The sequence below is a fragment of the Microcebus murinus genome, chromosome 9 (genome assembly GCF_040939455.1).
Source record: "Microcebus murinus isolate Inina chromosome 9, M.murinus_Inina_mat1.0, whole genome shotgun sequence".
Classification (NCBI taxonomy): Eukaryota; Metazoa; Chordata; class Mammalia; order Primates; family Cheirogaleidae; genus Microcebus; species Microcebus murinus.
The window spans coordinates 14,586,211-14,606,830 of NC_134112.1; the positions used below are offsets into that span (position 1 = coordinate 14,586,211).

Consider the following 20,620-nt stretch of genomic DNA (forward strand, 5'->3'; position numbering starts at 1 on the left):
CTCTCACAGGCTGGCTTTGCTGGTTTGTTTGTGTTGCTTGGCGCTGCCAGGGTGTTTAATACATTCACCAGAAATAGACTGGAATAGCAGTGTGCAGTAGAGGCTGTCTTGATTTTCTGTGCTGCTGCTCCCACGTCTCTCCCATGTGTAATGCACTATATCCTTAATAATGCTCTAGTTTCTGGAATAAAGCATCTTCTAATTAAATCCGCGATTGATAGAAAAATAAATGGGGGTAGCAAATGTCTTGGAAAATGGAATAAAATGCAGAATGCACTAGACATATTGGAAAAGTGAATGCCTATAAACAGTAAAATTCAAATAGGATTAAATATAGAGAAATTCGTTTGGGGAAGAAAACCTACTCCAAATCTGCAAAGGCAAAATGGAGGAGGTCTGGCCCTTTACAGATGTGCCAGGGTGCCATGGCGAACCTCAGGTACACCCCCGTGTGGTGTGGGGGGGCAGTGAACACAACGGGGGGGGGCCCTTTGGGAGCCAGAACATGTGGGAGGAGCATGGTGACTCTTCCTCCCTCCCTGCGCTGGCTGGCACTTTTCTGAGAAATGTGTGTCTTAGAATAATAGACGAAAGAGAAGTTAAATCAGTGGTTCTCAAGATTTCTGCTTCATCAGAATTACCTAGAGGGCTGTAAAAACCCAGGGTTCAAGAATTTGTTCAAGAACAAGTTCTGAGGTGATGCCGCTACTGTGGTTAGGAGACCACACAGGTTTTGGAAGGAGCTTCTCTTGGAAAAGGGGAAAGAAAGCGCATTTATTACGTCTAGGCAAGAGAAGCCAGAGCCCAGAGAGAATAAGAGCCCGAGTCTTAGCGAGGCGTTTTGTGTGCTGCGGACACGACAAGAGTGCAAGTATTAAATTTGCTGGAAGATTTAGGGTTGACATCAGGATAATCTACCTTGAAAAATTTTGAGGATCTGGAACATGACACAGGGGAGATTTTAGCTGTCTTTGTGGAAAGTTCAAAAAGCGAGGAGGAAGTTATCCTTTTGGCGGGGTTTGGGAGACGTACTGGGTTTTCCTTCCAGCTGTAGTGCCTGACTTTGAAACATCTCTTTAACCTGAGTAGGAAGAAGAGTCCCAGATGTAAGGTTCTAGAACATGCACCTCCTATCTGCAGGGGTGTAAGTACGGCAGGAATGTAAGTGGCTTCGAGGAAGACAGAGGACAGCTGTGTGGCTCAGCCCACAGAGCCAGGGGAAGTGAGGACATGGGGAGTGAGGAGAGTTAGAATGAGGGAAGGATTGAGTGGAGATGCCAGAACACCTGCAGGGAAGGCCAAGACATTCATAAAACAAGGTGGTAATACACAGCAAGCGCTCAGCAAGGACAGATGATGGAATGGGGGTTAGATTTCAGTGCAGAGCAGAAAAACGAGGGACTGAATGCAGTTGAGATAACGAGGTGGGAGAGTTCGGAGAGATGACGGCATTCAGAAAATAGGTAAATAGAGAAGAGAGTGCTGTGCAGAAAGGCTTTTCAAGCCCCTGGCAGGTGCAAATTTAGAACATACTGGCAAACAACAGAAGGCACAGAACTGGAAAGGCCCAGAAGAGCCTGAGCTGAGTTTTGCTGGAAGCCTGGCTCCGGGATGCCTGCGCCTTGGGCAGGGAAATACCATGATTCCGCAGCAATTAAATGAAACACAACCGACTGGGCGCCCAGCATGGGTTGGGTCCTGAACTGTCTGGACCAGGGCTAAATCTGTCTGGTCCCTGCATTTCAAGTATAGGTTTTTTTTTTGTTTTTTTTTTTTTTCCTTTTTTAGACAGAGTCTCACTGTGTTGCGCAGGCTAGAGTGCTGTGGCGTCAGCCTAGCTCACAGCAACCTCAAACTCCTGGGCTCAAGGGATCCTCCTGCCTCAGCCTCTTGAGTAGCTGAGACTACAGGCATGCACCACCATGCCTGGCCAAATTTTTCTCTATATATTTTTAGTTGGCCAATTAATTTCTTTCTATTAGTAGAGACGGGATCTCACTCTTGCTCAGGCTGGTTTCGAACTCCTGACTTTGAGTGATCCTTCCTCCTTGGCCTCCCAGAGTGCTAGGATTACAGTCGTGAGCCAGCATGCCCGGCCTTAAGTGTAGAATCTTAATGACAATACAGTTTAGCAAAAATGAATGCAGTGTAGGGGAAAGCAGAGAAGAGAGGGAAATGCTTCTCAAAGAGTGTTCAGAGAGGCTTCACAGGGGTGAGTTAGGGGACAGAGGAGGGACAGTGGATCCAGACCCCATAGGGTGGCTGGGCAGGAGTTTGCCAGTCAGGGAAGCTGGGGAGAAGCATTCCAGGCCAGGGGGACAGAATGTAGAGAGGGCAGGAATTGTATAGGCTGAGCGTGGCAGGGGGTGAGACGTGCGACCATAGAAGTGAGATGCCCAGATGCAAGGCTGGAAGGCCAAAGGGTTTCTTTGTACTGGGGTCACCATATGCATTTTATCCATCTAGATAAACCCCTATACTATTTTAAATTCCTTGTGGGTGGGAATGCCTCATTTATATCTCATTCTGGGTGGCTCCAAGAAAAAAATTGAGAATCAGTGATTCAGGCCAAGGCTGGGAAGGAAAATTGATTTTTTTGAGACAGAGTCTCACTGTGTTGCCCAGGTTAGAGTGCCGTGGCGTCAGCCTAGCTCACAGCAACCTCAAACTCCTGGGCTCAAGCGATCCTACTGCCTCAGCCTCCCAAGTAGCTGGGACTACAGGCATGCGCCACCAGGCCCGGCTAATTTTTTCTATATATTTTTAGTTGGCCAATTAATTTCTTTCTATTTTATAGTAGAGATGGGGTCTCACTTTTGCTCAGGCTGGTTTTGAACTCCTAACCTTGAGTGATCCACCTGCCTCGGCCTCCCAGAGTGCTAGGGTTACAGGCATGAGCCACTGCACACAGCCTAGGAAAATTGATTTTTAAAAGTTGGTAAAGAAGTATGTTTTTGTATGTACTTGAAAAGAAGAAGGGATGGATTATGATAATCACATGGCATTTTAGGAGAGCTAATTTGAAGAAGCTGCCTTCCTTTGGCTTTCTATTTAGCACCAAGATTACTTTTTGAAGAAAAACTGAGTGCCTTCATGGATGGTAGTCTCCAAGTATTATATTAATAGCTATGGTATTTAATGTTTGAAAAATTTCAATGCTTTGATGTTACAAAATTACATTTTTCCTTTCAAATGTCTCTATCCCCTTAATGATGCTAAAACCTCCTCTTAACTTTTGTTAGAATTTAGTCAAAGGAAGAATAAATATACATGAAAATTATGTCTATGTGGCTTATAAATAAACAATTAATTTGTAGTCACAGGATAATCAGGGGAAAGCAATGACAGGACCTGGTACCACTCGGACCTGGGGAGTTCCCCACATGGCTTGGTGTATGGTGTAGAATTTCATGGAGGGAACACAAGGTTACTTTGCAGCTCCACTAAATACTTTTGTAGTAATTTTTTTTCAGGTGCACAAAAATTTTATCTCTTTTTTTCATCTAGTCCTTTTCTGACTTTTATTTCATTGCATACCAAGGATCTCTGATATGACACTGTGGAAGCTTTATCTAGGGCTATTGGATACTCGTGTATTTTTATTTATTTATTTATTTTTAAGCAGCAATTAAAGTGGTTAAAAGTTAATAGGATAAGTTGCTCCTAGAGTTTCATATTTCTTTGATGTTCTATACAGTACTGTTATATTTAAGCCTCATATTTTATACTTTGACAGTTACCTTTTTGATAGGAAAAGAATGATAGATGTTTGCATTTAGCACACCAATAAAAAAGAGTTTACCTATTTATACTAGGAGATGATAAACTATGTGTATTGTTTTTTAAAATAGCGTTTTCATTTTAGATGATAATTTACACGTTCTTCTCAATCTTTCCTCATTGGGATAAATTACCATCAAGAGTGTTGGGTACTCTATTCTTAAATTCAGGCTCTTTTAATTAATGGTAGGCAGATGTAAAAGTTAAATTAAAGATGTAATTACTTTTATTAAGTTAAAAAAAATTGCTCTAGGTCTTCTGGTTCAAGAGTCCTATACTTTCCTCCAGGAAAGTGGACTTCCTTACAGGAACTCTCTTTTCCTGTAATTTACGACATGTTTTACTGTCAGAACTATGCTTTTGTGAGATCAAGCATTTGTCATAAATCACATGAAAAAATAAATTGAGAAACTTCTCTACTGTGTGACAGAAATCCTTTATTTTTTAGTGGTTGTCCATATTATATTTCTTCAATGTAAAGGGTAATATTTAATGAAAAAATGGAAGACCACTATCCTCATATCTCTAGTTTTGAGCTTTTTACTTTTTGGCTCTGGGAATTTTATGATCCACTATCCCCAGAATCACAGCTTTTATATCTGAGACTCAGACTTGTGCATCTCCCGTCGATCTGCCCAACTCGTTAGCTTTACTACACGTTCTAAGGTGTTTCGACTGGAAGTGATGCCAAGAAATAAAGTTGTTCATTTATTTCCACCATTTCTCTGGTATTTCTGACCAGGGTCACCATTGGTTTTCTGGATTTTTCTGGGACTAGGATAGACAACTGCCACATGCCTTGAACAGGAGGAACAGGGACTTGGGTATTTGAGACGGTTCCCACGTCACTCTGTTCAGCTGTACTCGCGTGTTCTCTCTGCATGTGCACATAGACCAGAGGCACGTGTAATGCCCACTGGCAAGTGGAGTTTTGCTCTTTGGGATGTTGGCTGTAGCTGACACGTTGGTTGGTTGGATTTGCAAGGTATACTCTCTAGAAGCTGGCTGTTTCCTCCCAGTTGCTAGATCTCCAATTCTGCAGTGAAGAGGAGGAGGATGGTGGCTAGACCAGCAGAGGACGTGATGTTTCTGCAGGAGTAACAGGGTTTCATTCCAGGGGCTGACAGGGGCTGTGGGAGAAAGCTCCTGAGGTGGTCTGGGCTCACGAAAGAGAGCGTAGCAGTGGATTGCTAACGTCTACAATGGGCAAGGGGTTGAGGAGCAGCACCATTCCGGCCTCTTATTTGCCATGTCTTGGTTAGGCCCTCATCCTGGTTCAAAGCTACCCTGTCTCAAATCTAGAGCTGTAATTTCATGTAACAGCCATAGTCTATCACCCACACCTGCCTTTGAAAGTCAGGGGGAGAGTGGGAGCTACTTTGTATTAAATGTTAATGATTTCTAACTAATTCATCACGTTTTTGGCAATTTTTACAACTGCCTTTGTTGACAGAAATAGTTTTTAGCAGATTGAACAAAAAGAGGCCAATCTCCTCATTTTTTCCCCCTAGAGCTTATTCTGAACGTAGTTGGAACAGATAGAACTAGGGTTTAAAAAGCCAGTGAAAGATAGAGAATCTCGCCTCATTTGGGGAGCCATTTGGAAAGTTCAAAGAGAATCGAATGGAATCTTGTAAATAGTAAAAGAAAAAAAAAACAGCTGAGCGACGAGGGAGGAAAGTCCTTAATGATACTGTGATAAGTTTGTTGGTGACCGCCCCACTGCCCAGGATATCTTTGAGGAAGAAGGGGGTGGCTGGGAACCGTGGCTCCCCAGGCTGGAGACGCAGATTCAGAGCAAGGAGATGGACATCTCTGTCTCTAGGAAGTGTGAGTATGCAGACTCAGTTTTTTCCCTGGCGTTGCCTCTGTCAACTGGATAAAGTTCCCCCGCTGACCACTCTCACAGGTCACCTCACTTCTCTCTCCTGGACTTACTGATCTCAGGGACCTGTTTGCACAAGTCTTTGATGAATGTACATCTCTCTCGCTAGAGTTTACAGTCTTCCTGTGCCTTGAAGGAAGGGCTCTTGGTATCTGTCTTGCCCACCAACAAAGCCTAGCTTCCTGGCACAGTGCCCAGCACATGGTAGGTGGGCAATAACTATTTCCATTAAACAGATTTTTTAATATTCATTGAGCAAGCAAATGGATTGTCCAAGCACAGCCTCTGAATGGGCTGTTTTCCCAGTTGGATCAGAAGCCACCAGGAGGCAATGGCCGAGGTCTCTGGAAGGATGTTTCTGCATTGTGGTAGACAAATGATGATATTGGTACTTTCTTCTTCCTTTCCCTGTGTATTTTATTTTCTTGCTAAATACTTCGCTTTATACAGTTTCCAACAACACATAAAGCCATATGCTTGCTCATATCCTCCCTGTTGGTCTTCTCTTCCACTGTCTTTCTTTGTGAGTGCACACCCCCAAATTAAATCTGGGTCCTAGCCTCGCCCACCTCTTACTTCTTAGCTCACACAGTTAACAGGCTCCCCATTTCAATATATTTCAAACAGGGATGATGCAGACTTTCAAACATTACAACAAAGAAATAGAGGAATTCATGTTTCTCCATGGCTTTACCTGTGGCACATGACACTGTCTACTTCCTACTTTTTTTGAAAAATCTTGGATGTTTGATCACTACATTCTCAATCCCTCTCCTAGTTATCCAAACACTTCTCTCTCCCTCCCCCCTTCCATCCCTTAAAAGTGAGTGTTTCCCAAGATAACTTCTTGGTCTTCCTTCCCTTCTTCTCTTTCTTCCTTCTCTTGCTCCTCCTCTTTCTCTGGATGTCTCATTTGTTTTTAGCCACAACAAATGTACTCATGACTCCCAGATCTAACGCTGCTGTCCTGAGCTCAACTACAATTCCAGACCTTATTTTCAACTATCAAGTACATGCTTTCTTTAATTCTTTTTTGTGTTTTGCTGTAGTTTCCTAAATGGCTTGCTTATAATAGATGCTTCACCACTTTAGTTCAACCTTCATACTGCTTTACCAGAGGTTGTTTTCTTGGGGGAATAAAAAACCCCAAAACTGATCATGTTGTTCCCCTTTTAAAATACCTCTTATAGATTCTCAGGGCTGCGGAGTAAATTATCATTATCATCTTCTTCATCATCATAATCACTATCATCATGACTATATTTGTGTTTACTGTGTGCCAGGCACTATTCATATATATTAACTCATTTAATCCTCACATGCACTCTGTGAGATAGGTACTGGGGTGTCCCCATGTTGCAGACGAGGAACCTGGGGCACATGCTACAGATGGAAACCTGTAGTGTGTTCAAGACCACACGGTGACAAAGTCCATGCTTTTTAGCTTGGCTGTAGGGCCCTTCCATGACTGACCTCCACTCCAATCATGTGGACCTTTCCCCTATTTCTCAACACTCTGTCCGCTCCCATTTCCTTGTCTTTGTGCCTACACTTCCCACGGCCTGGAATGTTGTTAACCCTTCATTTACCTGGTTAACTCTTACCCACCCCTCTGGACTCTGTTCCCAAGCCATTATCTCTGGGAGGACTCAAAACTCTCTGGGCAGAAACTCAGCTGGTCACTTTCATCTCTGTGGTCACACCTGCCCTGTCCCCGGACAGTCTCTGCTTTACTGCACAACAGCTCTGCTTATGTATTTGTGTCCTCTACAGTGTGATGAGCTCCCCAAATCAGATAGCAGCTCTCTTTTCACCTGCATTTCTTTTTTTTTTTTTTTTTTTGAGACAGAGTCTCACTTTGTTGCCCAGGCTAGAGTGAGTGCCGTGGCGTCAGCCTGGCTCACAGCAACCTCAATCTCCGGGGCTCAGCGATCCTACTGCCTCAGCCTCCCGAGTAGCTGGGACTACAGGCATGTGCCACCATGCCCGGCTAATTTTTTGTATATATATTTTTAGTTGGTCAATTAATTTATTTCTATTTTTTGGTAGAGACGGGGTCTCGCTCAGGCTGGTTTCGAACTCCTGACCTTGAGCAATCCGCCTGCCTCGGCCTCCCAGAGTGCTAGGATTACAGGCGTGAGCCACCACGCCCAGCCCTCACCTGCATTTCTTAGCATTTATCAGGGGCCTGTTATACATTCGGCTACCAAAAAGTGTTTGTTGAAGGAATCAATTAACCAGAGGCTCCATGAGGAGAGGGACCATGTCTGTCTTCTTTGGTGTCCTGGATTTTAGCATGAACACATAGGAAGTGCTCCGTTGATATGTGAATGGAAAAATGAATTGGATCGCCATGGTTTTAGTGCAACTGAACCAAGCAGAACTTCCTATTTTTCATTCCCTCATTTATAGGCAGCAGTTTCAGTAGCATCAACCTGAGATCTCTTGGTATTTAATCTTTTTTTTTTATTATTTACAGTTAAGGCATAAGTAGTTTTGGTTTCTTTTCAACATTAAAAAAAACTCCTGCAAATTTAGTATTATGAGTGTAGATGAATAAGAACACAACTTTATCAAATTTTAGGTTACTATCTCCGCTTAGAATTTAACATATTCCTGTTTTTAGATTAAAGAGCTATTTAGTTATTGCCCATATTTACTAAGGATGAAAAATAAAGCTACATGCTTTTTTTAAATAAGTATTGATAGGTTTGGATTAGTGGGATTAAATATTTTGAAATGTAAAAATCACTTTTCATTGATTGAGACCGAAGAGGAGCAGGGAGGGAGGGCAGGTGTCCCAGTGTGGTGGCTTCCTGGGCCTGGAATCGTTACCTGCTGGCCTGGCTTGATGGGCGACAGCGTGATGCCCTGGGTGTTGATCACAGGCAGGATCTGGTTCCCGATGACCGTGGCGATGATCTGGCCCTGGGCGTTTGTCAGGAGCTGGGGCGTGATTGGCTGTACTTGAAGGCCCTGAGTGCCGCTCGCTGCTTGGCTCGAGGGCCCCGGATTAGGCATCAGTGGAATGGTCCCGATAATCTGCAAGAGACAGGCCCAGAGGTGAGGAGCCGGGCTCCATTCGGAGTCTGCACCTGCAATTTAAGCCCACGCAGCACCCTGGTCTCCATAGGGTGCTACCTAGGAGCTGATTCAGAATCTGCAGGCAGGTCTGGAGCGGGGTGTGGGAGAAAGTGTCAGGACAAGCATCTAAAGAAGAGATAAGTGCATGTGGACTGAGGTCACAAAGGGAGGGAAGACATCTTATTTAAAAATAAAATCAAGCATGGGTTAAAGGCACAAACATGCAATTTCTGCCAGGGCAGTGCTGACATCTGCTTTCTCTCAGAACCAGAGAGAGGATGAGCACTCAAGGTCCTTGTCTACCTGGGAGGCCCATGGGGGCTCCTCCCACAACATGGGCCCCCTCACATCCTCTGCCTCCTCCCGTCACCCACAGCCCGACATCCTGCTCCTCTCACAAGGTCAGCAGTTGGCTCCCTGATACCCCTGCAGGATGCGGGCCTCAAGCACCCTGGTGCTCATGGGGGTTGAGATCCCTGGCTCTGGGGACAGACAGGTAGGTCCCATTCCCAGCTGTGCCTGCCACTGGCTGTGTCGCACTTGTCACATGGGACTTAAACTTTCTGAATGCTTGAAAGAAGTGGGATCATAAACAAATGTTTGAGAACTCTTAAAATAGAGGTGAAATGACTACTGAGGATTGAAACCAGAAAGAAAGTGCCCTTCAGACGATGTGTTTCAAGCTGGGGCCCAAAGGTTAGGGTTCAGGGCTTCTGTGACAGGCGGCAGGAGAGGCTCTTCTCTGCGTCAGGTGGCCTCTGGCTTCAGTGACTGGGTCATGTAGACTGACCACAGGAGGGGCCTGGCTGGGTCCAATGACCAGGCTAAGGAGAAAGGGACCATGAATAGGAAAAGCTAATGTCCATAGAATCTGGAAATAGGGACAGAGGTAATTTGCAAAAAAACTGAAAATATGATCTTTGTTTCTAAATGTTGTGGACTCTGTATGGGGGTGTCACGGAGCTTGCTGTGTGGGTGGTTTCCCACCTGCACCCGCCACAGGGTAGTCACACAGCTCTTTGCTGGTCGCCTTCAGGGGCTGCCTCCCAGCTGTGAGCTGTGGTGACCTGGCCTGGGGGTCACCAAGACGTAGTAACCATAAGCCCTCAGCAGGTGTTTTTGCATGGAAGCTTTCATTTCATGCTACATTCTTGCAACACCTCTAAGAAGCAGGTGCTGGGCATGCCTCCACTTCCTAGGAAAGACACCAGGTACAGCGAGGCCCGGGAACTAAGCTTTGTCTCTGCCTGGAGGAGTCTGTGAGGGACAGAGCTGGAACTGCGGTCCAGGCCTGGCTGACCCCAAATGTGATGCCACCCGGCTGTGCCTGCATGGGGGACGTGGAAGGAGGCAGGCTCTTAGCAAACACACGACACCTTGTTTGCCATTTGCCACTGGACGGAAGGCTGCTTGTGGGCTGGGTTTATAAGCGATACCGCTTTCTACCCGCCATGCACCCCAGCATGCTGTGAACATAGGTTCTCGGTGAATGTGCTGTGGCTGAACAGTTTCCAGACTCAGCGGTCCCTGGGACTCCAGGTGTAGCTGGGGCTGCCGCAGAACTGCAGGGCCCCACGGCCCGCTGACAGACTGGAGGAAGCCTCTTCCTCCCTGGGCCGCTGCTCCCACCGCAAGAGCCCCTGTGGGATGGCGCTAATGGAGGAGCCGTGCGAATATCGAGTCTCAATGGCAGTTGTCAGTGGAGACTGATAAAGGTCGGGTAATGACTGCGAGAGTGGTCAGCGGCCCCTCGGGAGCGTGCAGGGCTGCGTGGCAGCGAGCCCGCCCGCCCACGGCAGCAGCCCGAGCAAGGTCAGGAGGAGTCCACGTCGATAGATCCCGGCGCATAAGCACTTTATTGATGAGTGGTCTTGCATTAAACAGCCCGGGACTCAAAGGCTGCTTCCTGTGACCCCGCAGGCCAAGTAAGAGGGGCCTGTGGAGCAGCCTCCGCCCTCAGCCCACGTTGGGCAATTCCCCTTTCTACACGCGGAAGACCGGGCCCCCACCCACCCGCTCCGGCTGTCCCCGGTGTCGGTGTCGCAGGCCTCCGCAGCCCCGCTCCTTCAAGGCGGCCCGAGCTGTCAGTCTGTGGGGGCTGGATGCATTTACGGGGCAGGGCTGAGGATTCTGTTTCCGGCAGGTGCCAGCGTGTTAGGAGTCGGTGGGAGTAAGTAGCCTGAGAGAACGGTTCAGAGCGAGGCTCGGCACATGACAGCCTCGCTGTGATGAAGGGAGAGGCATTCTGCCCCGGGAAGAGTGTCACAAGTCTGTGCTCCTCTCTGCAGTAATGACATGCTCTGCCTGCTCTCTGGGAGGAAAGAAGAAGAGAGGCCCACGCAGCCTCTCCCCTAAGCGCAGCCTCGCTTCCCGACACCGCAGCGACATGACTAAAACATGGCACCACTCGTGTTCCTCCTCATCCTCCCCTCTCTCCTTTCCTGGGCCTGAGCATCACTTATCAAGGATGTTGGGACAACAGCAGTGTCAGAGCCGGAGGAATGCATAATGGCCTGACTGCAGAAGCCTTTCACAGAGAGTCTGCCTGCAAGCGGAGGGGTGGGGGCAGGGGCGGCTGTAAAGTCAGGAGGCCTCTGCGAAGTTGTGCAGTGCACATTTTCGTTTCCCTTTCAGGAGCGTTGGGGTCACAAACAAAGTGTCAAAAACTCGGCAGTAGGCCAGGCACAATGGCTCACACTTGCAATCCTAGCACTCTGGGAGGCCGAGGTGGGTGGATCACTCAAGGTCAGGGGTTCAAAACCAGCCTGAGCAAGAGTGAGACCCTGTCTCTACTAAAAGTAGAAAGAAACTAATTGGCCAATTAAAAATACATATAGAAAAAAAAATTAGCCAGGCATGGTGGCGCATGCCTGTAGTCCCAGCTACTCGGGAGACTGAGACAGAAGGATTGCTTGAGCCCAGGAGTTTGAGGTTGCTGTGAGCTAGGCTGACACCATGGCACTGTAGCCTGGGCAACAACAGTGAGACTCTGTCTCAAAAAAACAAACAAACAAACAAACAAACAAAAAACTCAGCAGTGCATTCTGGGGAATTTTGTCACATTCTCCAATGCATCACAACATGTTCGTTTTAATTTACTCCCATTCATTGAAAAATAGAGATGATCACATTGTGTTGTCTAAAAATTCTCCCAAGTGCCTGTTTTGCTCAGCCTGGCTCTGATTCCTTTTAGCATTTCTGCAGATCAAATCAGAACTCTTCCACGAACTTTGACTTCACAGAGATTGCAACAAGAAAGCCAGAGGAGGCCAAGGCCTGAGACTCTGTGCTTGTGAGAAGTCGTCCAGTTTACTTGTGGAAACTGTATTTTAAATTAAAGGTCTTTTGATAGTCAAAGAGAAGTATTCACATCTACATATATTTCAACTAAATTAGGAAATTAAAACAGAGGTTTGACATGGCTGTAGGGGATCTTCGATTTGAGAGCCAAGGTACAAAGAAGATACTTGTAGTCCTTAAACTGGCTTTTGGAATTGGACCTCCCAGCATTCAGAAGCTAAGGAGTTACCACTAGGAGAAGTCCTGCTGGAAGGAAATGTTGCTAAGCAAACAGGGAAGCTAGGCTATGACTCCCGTTCAAGCCATTCAATATGCAAGACAAATTCACACTCTCCTAAAATGCTGAGGATTGTGGCAGAGCAGCCTAATACCTGTGGAGCCTTCTTTCTATAAGTAGTTTGTCACTGCCATGGGGGATGACAAGAAGATGCAACTGGGGCAGGCAAGGGAGAGACAGGACAGACACTTCAGATGCAAAGACTCCGACAGTCTAAGGGAGGAAAGGATAATGGCCAAACAAGTGACAAGGAGTCTCCAATAAAAATCTCTATGCCCACATGGTGGGTGCTCAAAAGAACATTGGGAATGAATGAGTTACTTCCGAGGAAGAAAGCGGGGGATGGTTTGGGAAGACTTAGCAGAAGAAAGAAGGGCCAAGCAGTGTCTTGGAGATTGAGTGGGATCTGGCATGGCAGGGAAACCATTCCAAACAGATGACTGGCCTGAAGGTGAGAAACCTGGGAATGGTGAGCTGACTAGTTTGGATACCATAAAAGGTTGAGATGGGTTAGCCCAGAAGGGTCAAATTCCATCCAGTCAAGGCATATGATGAGTGGGTTTAGATGGGGGGCAGGGAGAAGTGTGAAATGGAGCTATTCAGGTGTGAATGTGACAGTGTGCACAGAGTGAGCTCCAGTGGTGAGAGACTGCAGACCAGGAGATCAGACCTGGGATGCTGCTGTAGTCGTTCAAGTGTGAAGCCTCAACGAATCCTTGGCTTAGGGGTTGACGTCCACTTCAAATCAAAAGGCATGGCCTACTCGATGCCTGGCTGCAATATTAGAAATGTTTGAGTAAAGTTATTGCCTCATCAATCCCACAGCAAATAGCTCAGGCATCATTTGCAATGATCCTCTATGCTTTGTCCTCACTCTCTACCAGTGACGACTCATCTCTGATGAATGCTTTCGCCAGGCCGAGGCCCATGCTGGTATTATAATGATAATTTGTGACCTAACAGAGTTCTGGCTTCCTGAAAGCTCTGGCTGTGCATGTCCACCCATCTCTTTCCTTAGATGAGTTAAGAGCATAAACTGCAAACAAGAAATAAAGTTCGTGTAGCAAGAGCAACTAAAAATTCATTCGAATGACTACTAGTGTCCATTAACACATGGGTTTGAAAGATCCCTGTTTCCATAGGAATTTAGGTGGCTTACACCTAAATGTGACTATCATTAATTCAGCAGCAATTGCAATTTAAGCTATCATGACTATTACCTTGTGATTTTAGCAAACCTCAGCAATTCAGGGCCATGAATTTGGAAACATGCAGGGCTCCTATGGGCCATGAGGGTACTGCCATTGCCCTCATGCACCTCAGTCTATGTGAGGTAGTCAATAGGGATGAATTAGGAGTGATGGGAAAGGGAAGCACCCTGAGTATATGCACTGTCAATGTGTAGGTGCCATCAGCAGCAGTCTGAGGTTGTGTCACAGAAGCCCAGACAAGTCATCTGATGGGCCACATGTGCCTATAGTAGATGATATGCTGTTAAACTCTGCTACGGAGAATGTGATAGCAGATGTCAAATTGACAAGTCATTTTGTCGCCCATATCTTTAAGAAAAGGAAACCCATCAATGCTGTGAATTGGTGAATTCCCCACGTTTTTAAATCCACGAGCAGAGAAAATTCTTTCTCAAATATTTGTGTAACCTTAGCGCATTTTGGTCAAGAGGCTTTTGTTAACGCTAGCGTCACTATGTCCATTTTCGAACAAGGAGCTTATGGCATTTGAGAGCCAAGGAGCTGGGGGTGAGCGACCACCAAATGGAAGCAGCCAATGACCCTCTCCTTCTCTTCTGGTCTGGCCACAGCTATTCTCTCTCTTTCTCCAAGTGATGATTTTGTCTTGTTGATTCATACATTCATTCCAGGCTCACTGTGCTCCCAGCTTTAAGGTTAAACTCACTTAGAATTACTTCGGCAACTCTGATTAGGGCATTGATTCTAGAAAGGGTAGGAGAATCTCACTGTTTCTCAAACAAAACGTATTTTTCCAAGATGCAATCTAGTGCCTTCTTGCCTTTGACTGTGTCCAAGATGGGGAGGGGAAAAAGAGAAGTGTAAATACTGAGAGGGGCTTTCGCAGGGCATCTGAGTCAGAGAATGCAAAGCCACGAAGATAAGCAGATGAAGGCAAGCCACCAGAGGAAGACACCAGACCAAAGACAAACGGGTTTAGCCCTGTAGGCAATGCAACAGCTGGCCATGGCTTTCCGCAGTTCTGGAGTTTCCCGAGTTCAGGAAGAAACAGTGCCATCATTGACTGACAATGCCTGGCATGGGTGTGGGGACAGGGAATGGCAATGTGCTTGAAGGTGGCATCACCTGGTGGCCCAGGACATCAGACAAACGAACTTGGACCAACTTGTAAGAAATGGATGACAGATATTTCTTTAATGAGCAACTGTGAGAAAGAATTTTTTAAGGTGTACATTTTAATGCTTTTATTAGGGGTACCTATAAGTACTCTGCCCTAGGAATGCCCACATACTCTATGTTTTGCACATCAGTTACATTTAGAATCCCTGCTGCGTGCTCTACTGTTTGGTTTCAACTTTAGAAACACACTCACACACAAGAGTAAAGAATTGAAGGTATTAGGATCTTTAAAATGGCACTTTCTGTCATATTAGAGAGGAATAATTTACATGAAAACCGATATTATAAAAACAGCAGTAACAAGAATAAAAACAATCCTCTCCCCTAAAAGCTTCTCAAAAGACATTAAACGTAATTCTCCTTAATAGAGTTTAAGATGTATACAGAGAAACACATTCCCCACTGGTTGGATTTAAGCCCAGGCTTTGCCACTAACTAGTAGGAGATCATTGGTGAATTACTTTACCTCTTGGAATCTCAGTCTACTCATCTGTAAAATGGGAATAATAATGTCCAATTCATAAAGTTACTTAGAGTACTAAATAAGATAATATATGCAAATCATTCAACTTTACCAACCAAATAGGTGTTCAATAAATGTTCATCCTTCACTTAATTTTGTCTACATGCTTGTGTGGTAACTCCTGGGTATTTGAACTGAATTGCAGAGGCCCTTTTAAATTCTTCTGCATGTTTTAATTTCATCATAAAAATAGTTTACCATGAAGAATAGAAGACAGTAGCGTACCATGAAAAATAATTAAATCTTTTTGTTTTATAATAGAATACTAAGTTGGAAGTTTCCATGGAGGCACCAAGATTCAACAGGTGCCACATTTCAAAGGAGGGACAAGACCATAGCTGCATTTACAGAGGTTACTGAAAACCAGTTCAACAATTCCAGAACTCAGACCTTCACAAAAAGGGTAGACACAGAGAATGCTTGAAATTTTGTGTGTCTTCCTCCCTCCCAGGGGTGGGGCATGGAGGGCTTTCTCCTTACCTCAAGGTTAATGAAAGTGGCTGAATAAATATTGTCCTCTCAAGTTAGGGGGACATAAAAAGGAATAAAAAGATGAGAGGCTATGGCTTGAGCTGAGGAGGGAGGAGAGAGAAAATACAGGAAGAGGAAGGAGACAGAAAGCGGGTGGAGAACAAGAGAGAGAGAAGATGAGGGAGGAGGAGGAGGAGGAAGTAGAGGGGGAGGGGGAGAGAGAGAGAGACAGGAATTGGCTCTAGCTACGCTCCCATGGATAGCAGGGCAGGATGTATGAGTGTTTCTCTGGACTCAAGATCATGAGTCTGAGCCATTTAAAATCCTGTCCCAAAGGACTCTCCGGGGAGTGGCGTGGGGACAGCACCAGAGAAAGCTTTGAGGAGTAGATCTACAGAAAACCAAGCTCTGAGAGGGAAGTGGGCAGCTGGAAGAAAACATTGCCCATAGCAATGTGCCACTGGAAGGTCCCAACTGGGCTTCAAAAGAACTTATGAATGTGCCCCCAAGAATTGGCTTGAACCATCTGCTGGCCCAGTGGGCAGGAAGCCATCTGCTCTCTGGGCCAGCAGGGGGCTGGGGCCATTCTTATTCCCCTATCCTTGCTCTCCCCACTTCAACCTGAGCAGTCAGAGACATCATTTGGCAAGCCGGGAAAGGACACTCTTCCCAACAGGGAAAGGAGGAGGTGCTGAGCTACCCTTCCCCACGGCAGCAAGCCAAAGGAAGGAGGAACTAGATCAGGCCACCGCTGCTGCTGCTAGTGGTGTTTCAAGTTAGTTTGCAGTTTCGACTATTGTGGGGAAACTGGGAATCTTATTTGCAATTTAAAGACCACAGAAGATTGTGTTACTTGGGATGCCCAGAGAAGTCAAGAAACAAGAACCTGAGCTTTTGTGCAGGGGCAGAGGAAGGACCATCATCGCTGAGAAGGTTGGAAGGGACTGCCCTGTCCTCATACATTAAGGTCAGTAACACTCAAAAAGGACCCCCTTCATGGGTCGCAATGTGAGGACTTTGTCAACTAAGAATGCTTGAAAAATTGAGGAGAAAGGAAGGCAAGAAGGGAGAATATAACAAGCTGCCGGAGGGAGGGAATTTAAAATTGCCAGCAGAATATGCACGTTTCCCCATAAACTATGAATTCAGTTTATTTCCGAGAAGCAGTGGCTGCTATTTATAATACTGATTGTTGACGTTTCAGCTGACTTAAACATGTACACTGTTCCATTGGGTTAGTTGCTGAGGTTCCTCTGAAGTTTCTGAAAAACCTTAAAATTATAACAGGGAAAGCCAGTGCCCACCCCAGGGGACATTAGTGATGGTGTGTCTAAGGAAAGGTCAGAAGAGTCAGGAGAAATGCTGACACGGTCACTTGACAATATTCTCATTAGTAATCAGCAATATTTATAAGGCATTACGAAGATGTGCTTTTGTGGGTCTTCATTTCCTCTCTTGTCTTTACTTAAACTCTGAACTCCCAGACACACTGCTGAACACGGTTTGTTTGTTTAGTTGTTGGAGAAGAAGAAATCCAAAGTGTCTGCCTGTGTTTTCCAATTACCAAAGATGAGGTAAGGTGAAGGGGATCCTACTGGGTCTTAATGATGTAAGACAGGATGAATAATGTCAATTCCAAAGCTGCTTTGCAGGAACAATTTGCGTACAGAGCACGGCCTGAACCCTACTCATGCATCTCATTAGCAGCAAACTTTGCAGAAGAAACTCCACATCTCAGGGACCCGACAGGCCTCCCAGGGAAGAGTCAACTCAATTGATACAATGACCACCCTTACTGGACCTGAATCTTTCTCGGATTCTTCAGTAAAATGAAGTTAGCAGCCTCGTCCCAGTTCTGAGCAGTTGACAGTTCCTACTGCAATAATACTACAACTGAATCTGGCACACTACTCTCTGGAGGCAGGTGTTTTGTTTTGTTTGTTTTTCCTTAATTTTTTTATTTTATTTCGGGCTGCAGCTTAATATCTGTACTTACATATTTTACTATAATTGTAAGATTTGGTATTTTCTCTTTTATTTGGGTTCCCACTTAAGCATTAGGAAGCACTGGTAGAAGAAAAGATTTGATTCAGCATATAATCAAAAGATTAAATTAAATACACAAGATGATATTACATTGAAATGAGAATGAAGTGAGAAGTCATCATAACTGCCTTCGGGGTCTGTTCCTTGAGTGACTGGTGGGCAGCGATCGGTGTCCAGGAGATGTACCCTTCTATTGAACACAGTATAGGTGTCCACCATCAACACAAGTTTTAAAATTATATGTGAATTATTTATCTACTCTAATGAAAAGCATATGAGAAAGCTCTGGATTATTTATGGGTTCTTGATTTGTCTATGGTGCTGTTTTCCTTCTACTGCCCTGAATAACTGGAAGATGGTACAATGAAAACAGAAGAGTCAATTCCTCAAAATGTTCTCTCTAGCTATTGACAAGGTTCAGCTGGGCATTGCTATAGAATGGAAGGTTTATCCCCCCATCAATCTTCATATGCTGAAACCTAATCTCCAATGTGATGGTATTTGGAGGTGAAGACGTTGGACAATGAGTAGGTCAAATGGGATTAGTGCTCTTACAAAAGAGACCCCAGAGAGCCCTCTGGCCCCTTCTGTTATGTGAGGACACAGTGAGAAGATGGACATCTATGAATCAGGAAGCAGACCCTCACTAGACCCTGAATCTGCTGGCACCCTGATCTTGAACTTCTCAGCCTCCAGAACTGTTTGAAATGAATTTCTGTTGTTTATAAGCCACCCAGTTTATGGTATTCATTTAACAGTCTGAATGGGACTAAGACAGTCATAATGTCAGAATCAGTGTTGACTGGCTTCATGTATGACTAGGGAGAAATAGTGATACAAAGTAGTCCTCCCAGAGGGGCCAAATAAGCAAGATTGTCAGCACTATTGCAATTTTCTTTGGGCAAAGGAAGTGGAATGTGGAGGGATCCTTTTGGAAATGGATGGAGAACTTGCCATTTTGTTCCATACCTGTCTTCCCCTTGGAAATCAATTGCTTATGGTCAACATATACTCAAAGGCTTTGAGTATGTGAGTTTGGTTATGTTTGTACAAATATTAATATTTTACATAATAAAAGTATCTCCATATGGTTAGATAATATAGACATTTGCAGAATTATCATCAGCAGAACACCTATCCTTTATTACATAATTGCCTCAAAACTGCAAGTTTGTTTTATCCATGCATTTACTCATGCACAAACTCATCATTCACATATTCACTCACTCACTCAGCAAATCCTTTCTGAGGGCCTTCAGTGTGCCAGCACTGGGCCATGCCACATTGTACTTGCTCCCACTGTGGAAGACTGGGAAATCACCCCGTCATCTGAGTCTGTGTAAACCTTTTCTTTTGGATTAAAAATTGGAAAATGTCTGTAAATATCACTCTCTTATGGCACCAGCAACCCACCAATGAAGAAGAAAGCCTAGATTCCCCTGCTGGCAGGACAGTCAAATGGTAGCAATTTACATAAACCTGAAATCCCTCTGTAGACAAGAGTCTTAAGGGCTCTTTTCTCCTCTCAGAAACTGCTGCAATTGTCAATGACTTTAGGTGATCTCTTGAGGTCCTTCTTTTTGAAGACTAATTGTTTACATGCTCAGATGTGTTGCTGGACAGCTGAGTTCACCCTTCCTTGAAATAGGTGTTTATTCTCTCTTGAAAGTGGCAGGTTTTTGTTTTTTTTTAATCTTTGAATAAGGCTAATATTATTGGAAATTCACTTCTGCATTCTACTTTTTTTTTTTTATTTCCATAGACTTAGGGGGCACACGTGTGTTTAGTTAGATGGATGAATTGTATTGCGTTCTACTTACTGAATACCTACTATGTGCCAGGGACTGTTCTAGATGCCAGGAGAAACATCTCAGATCTGAGAAACATCTGACTACTCTGAATTTCACTTTTAAACCACTCTGTAAGAAAAAAGATGGCTAAAATGTCTGTAGAAGTCACCTAACAATCAGAACTGGGTTACTTTATAGGAAGTAGGTGGAGAGTCGATCCACTGGGATCTCTGGTCTCCAAGCACATAAACTGAGATTGCCGGTTTCCTGGTTTCCCACTGGAGAGTGGAAATGATGGGCACATGGGGGAGAATGCCCCTAATTTTGAACAACACAGTGCTCCTCCCCTGCGGTAACATCACAGGGACAACCTCTGCACACCTTGACTCCATCACAAGAATCCTACGAATTTCTAACTTGGTAAACAGTGGCTCAGCTCCACCATGCTCTCAAAAAGCTCCCCCATCTATGAATTTATTTTAATCTTCCTATCTACAGACTCCTAATTGGAATAAAGATGAATGTACATTTCGATCCACAGTTATTTATCACAAGGGCAACTGTGATGTCTCATAAAAGCTAATTCCTTCAAGCTATTGTAGCCTTAGTTTCAATTTGTAGCTTCTCACATTATTTATTCTTTTTTTCCACTTTATTTATTTGCTTAAATATTACTTATTCAGTGGAAGGAAATGAAAATATTTGTAAATATGATCTAATGCCTCCATTTACAATTCTCCTTAGTGATTTTATATTTGGATTACATTTGTCCACTAGAAAGTTTAAGAATGTTCCATGTACCAGAAAACAAAGACAAATTCTTAAGGATGAACTGGAAACATTTCTTTTCATCATTCTTTCCTCTTTTCCCCAATGGCTACAAATTAAACTATAAGTTCTTTTCATTTTCTCTGCAGCTGCCAACACTGTGGAATTTTTAAAACATCTTTTCCCCCTCAAAAGAGAATCACAACTGTGGTGAAGCCATCATTTTGCAGAAAGGCCAACTTTCTGAATCTTTATGTGGCTTTGCTTACGACTTTAAGTTTTAATACCAGCAAAAAAAAAAATACCTAG

At 44.6% G+C, this 20,620-nt stretch overlaps 1 protein-coding gene across 1 annotated transcript in view; it reads right to left on the reverse strand.

The window, feature by feature from the left end:
* The window catches only part of POU6F2 (POU class 6 homeobox 2), a 194,447-nt gene that overhangs the window by 22,410 nt on the left and 151,417 nt on the right, over positions 1–20,620 (reverse strand). Inside the window, exon 4 of the mRNA XM_076006212.1 lies at positions 8,501–8,707. Coding sequence (XP_075862327.1) covers positions 8,501–8,707 — 207 coding nt within the window. The remainder of the gene's footprint in view (positions 1–8,500; positions 8,708–20,620) is intronic.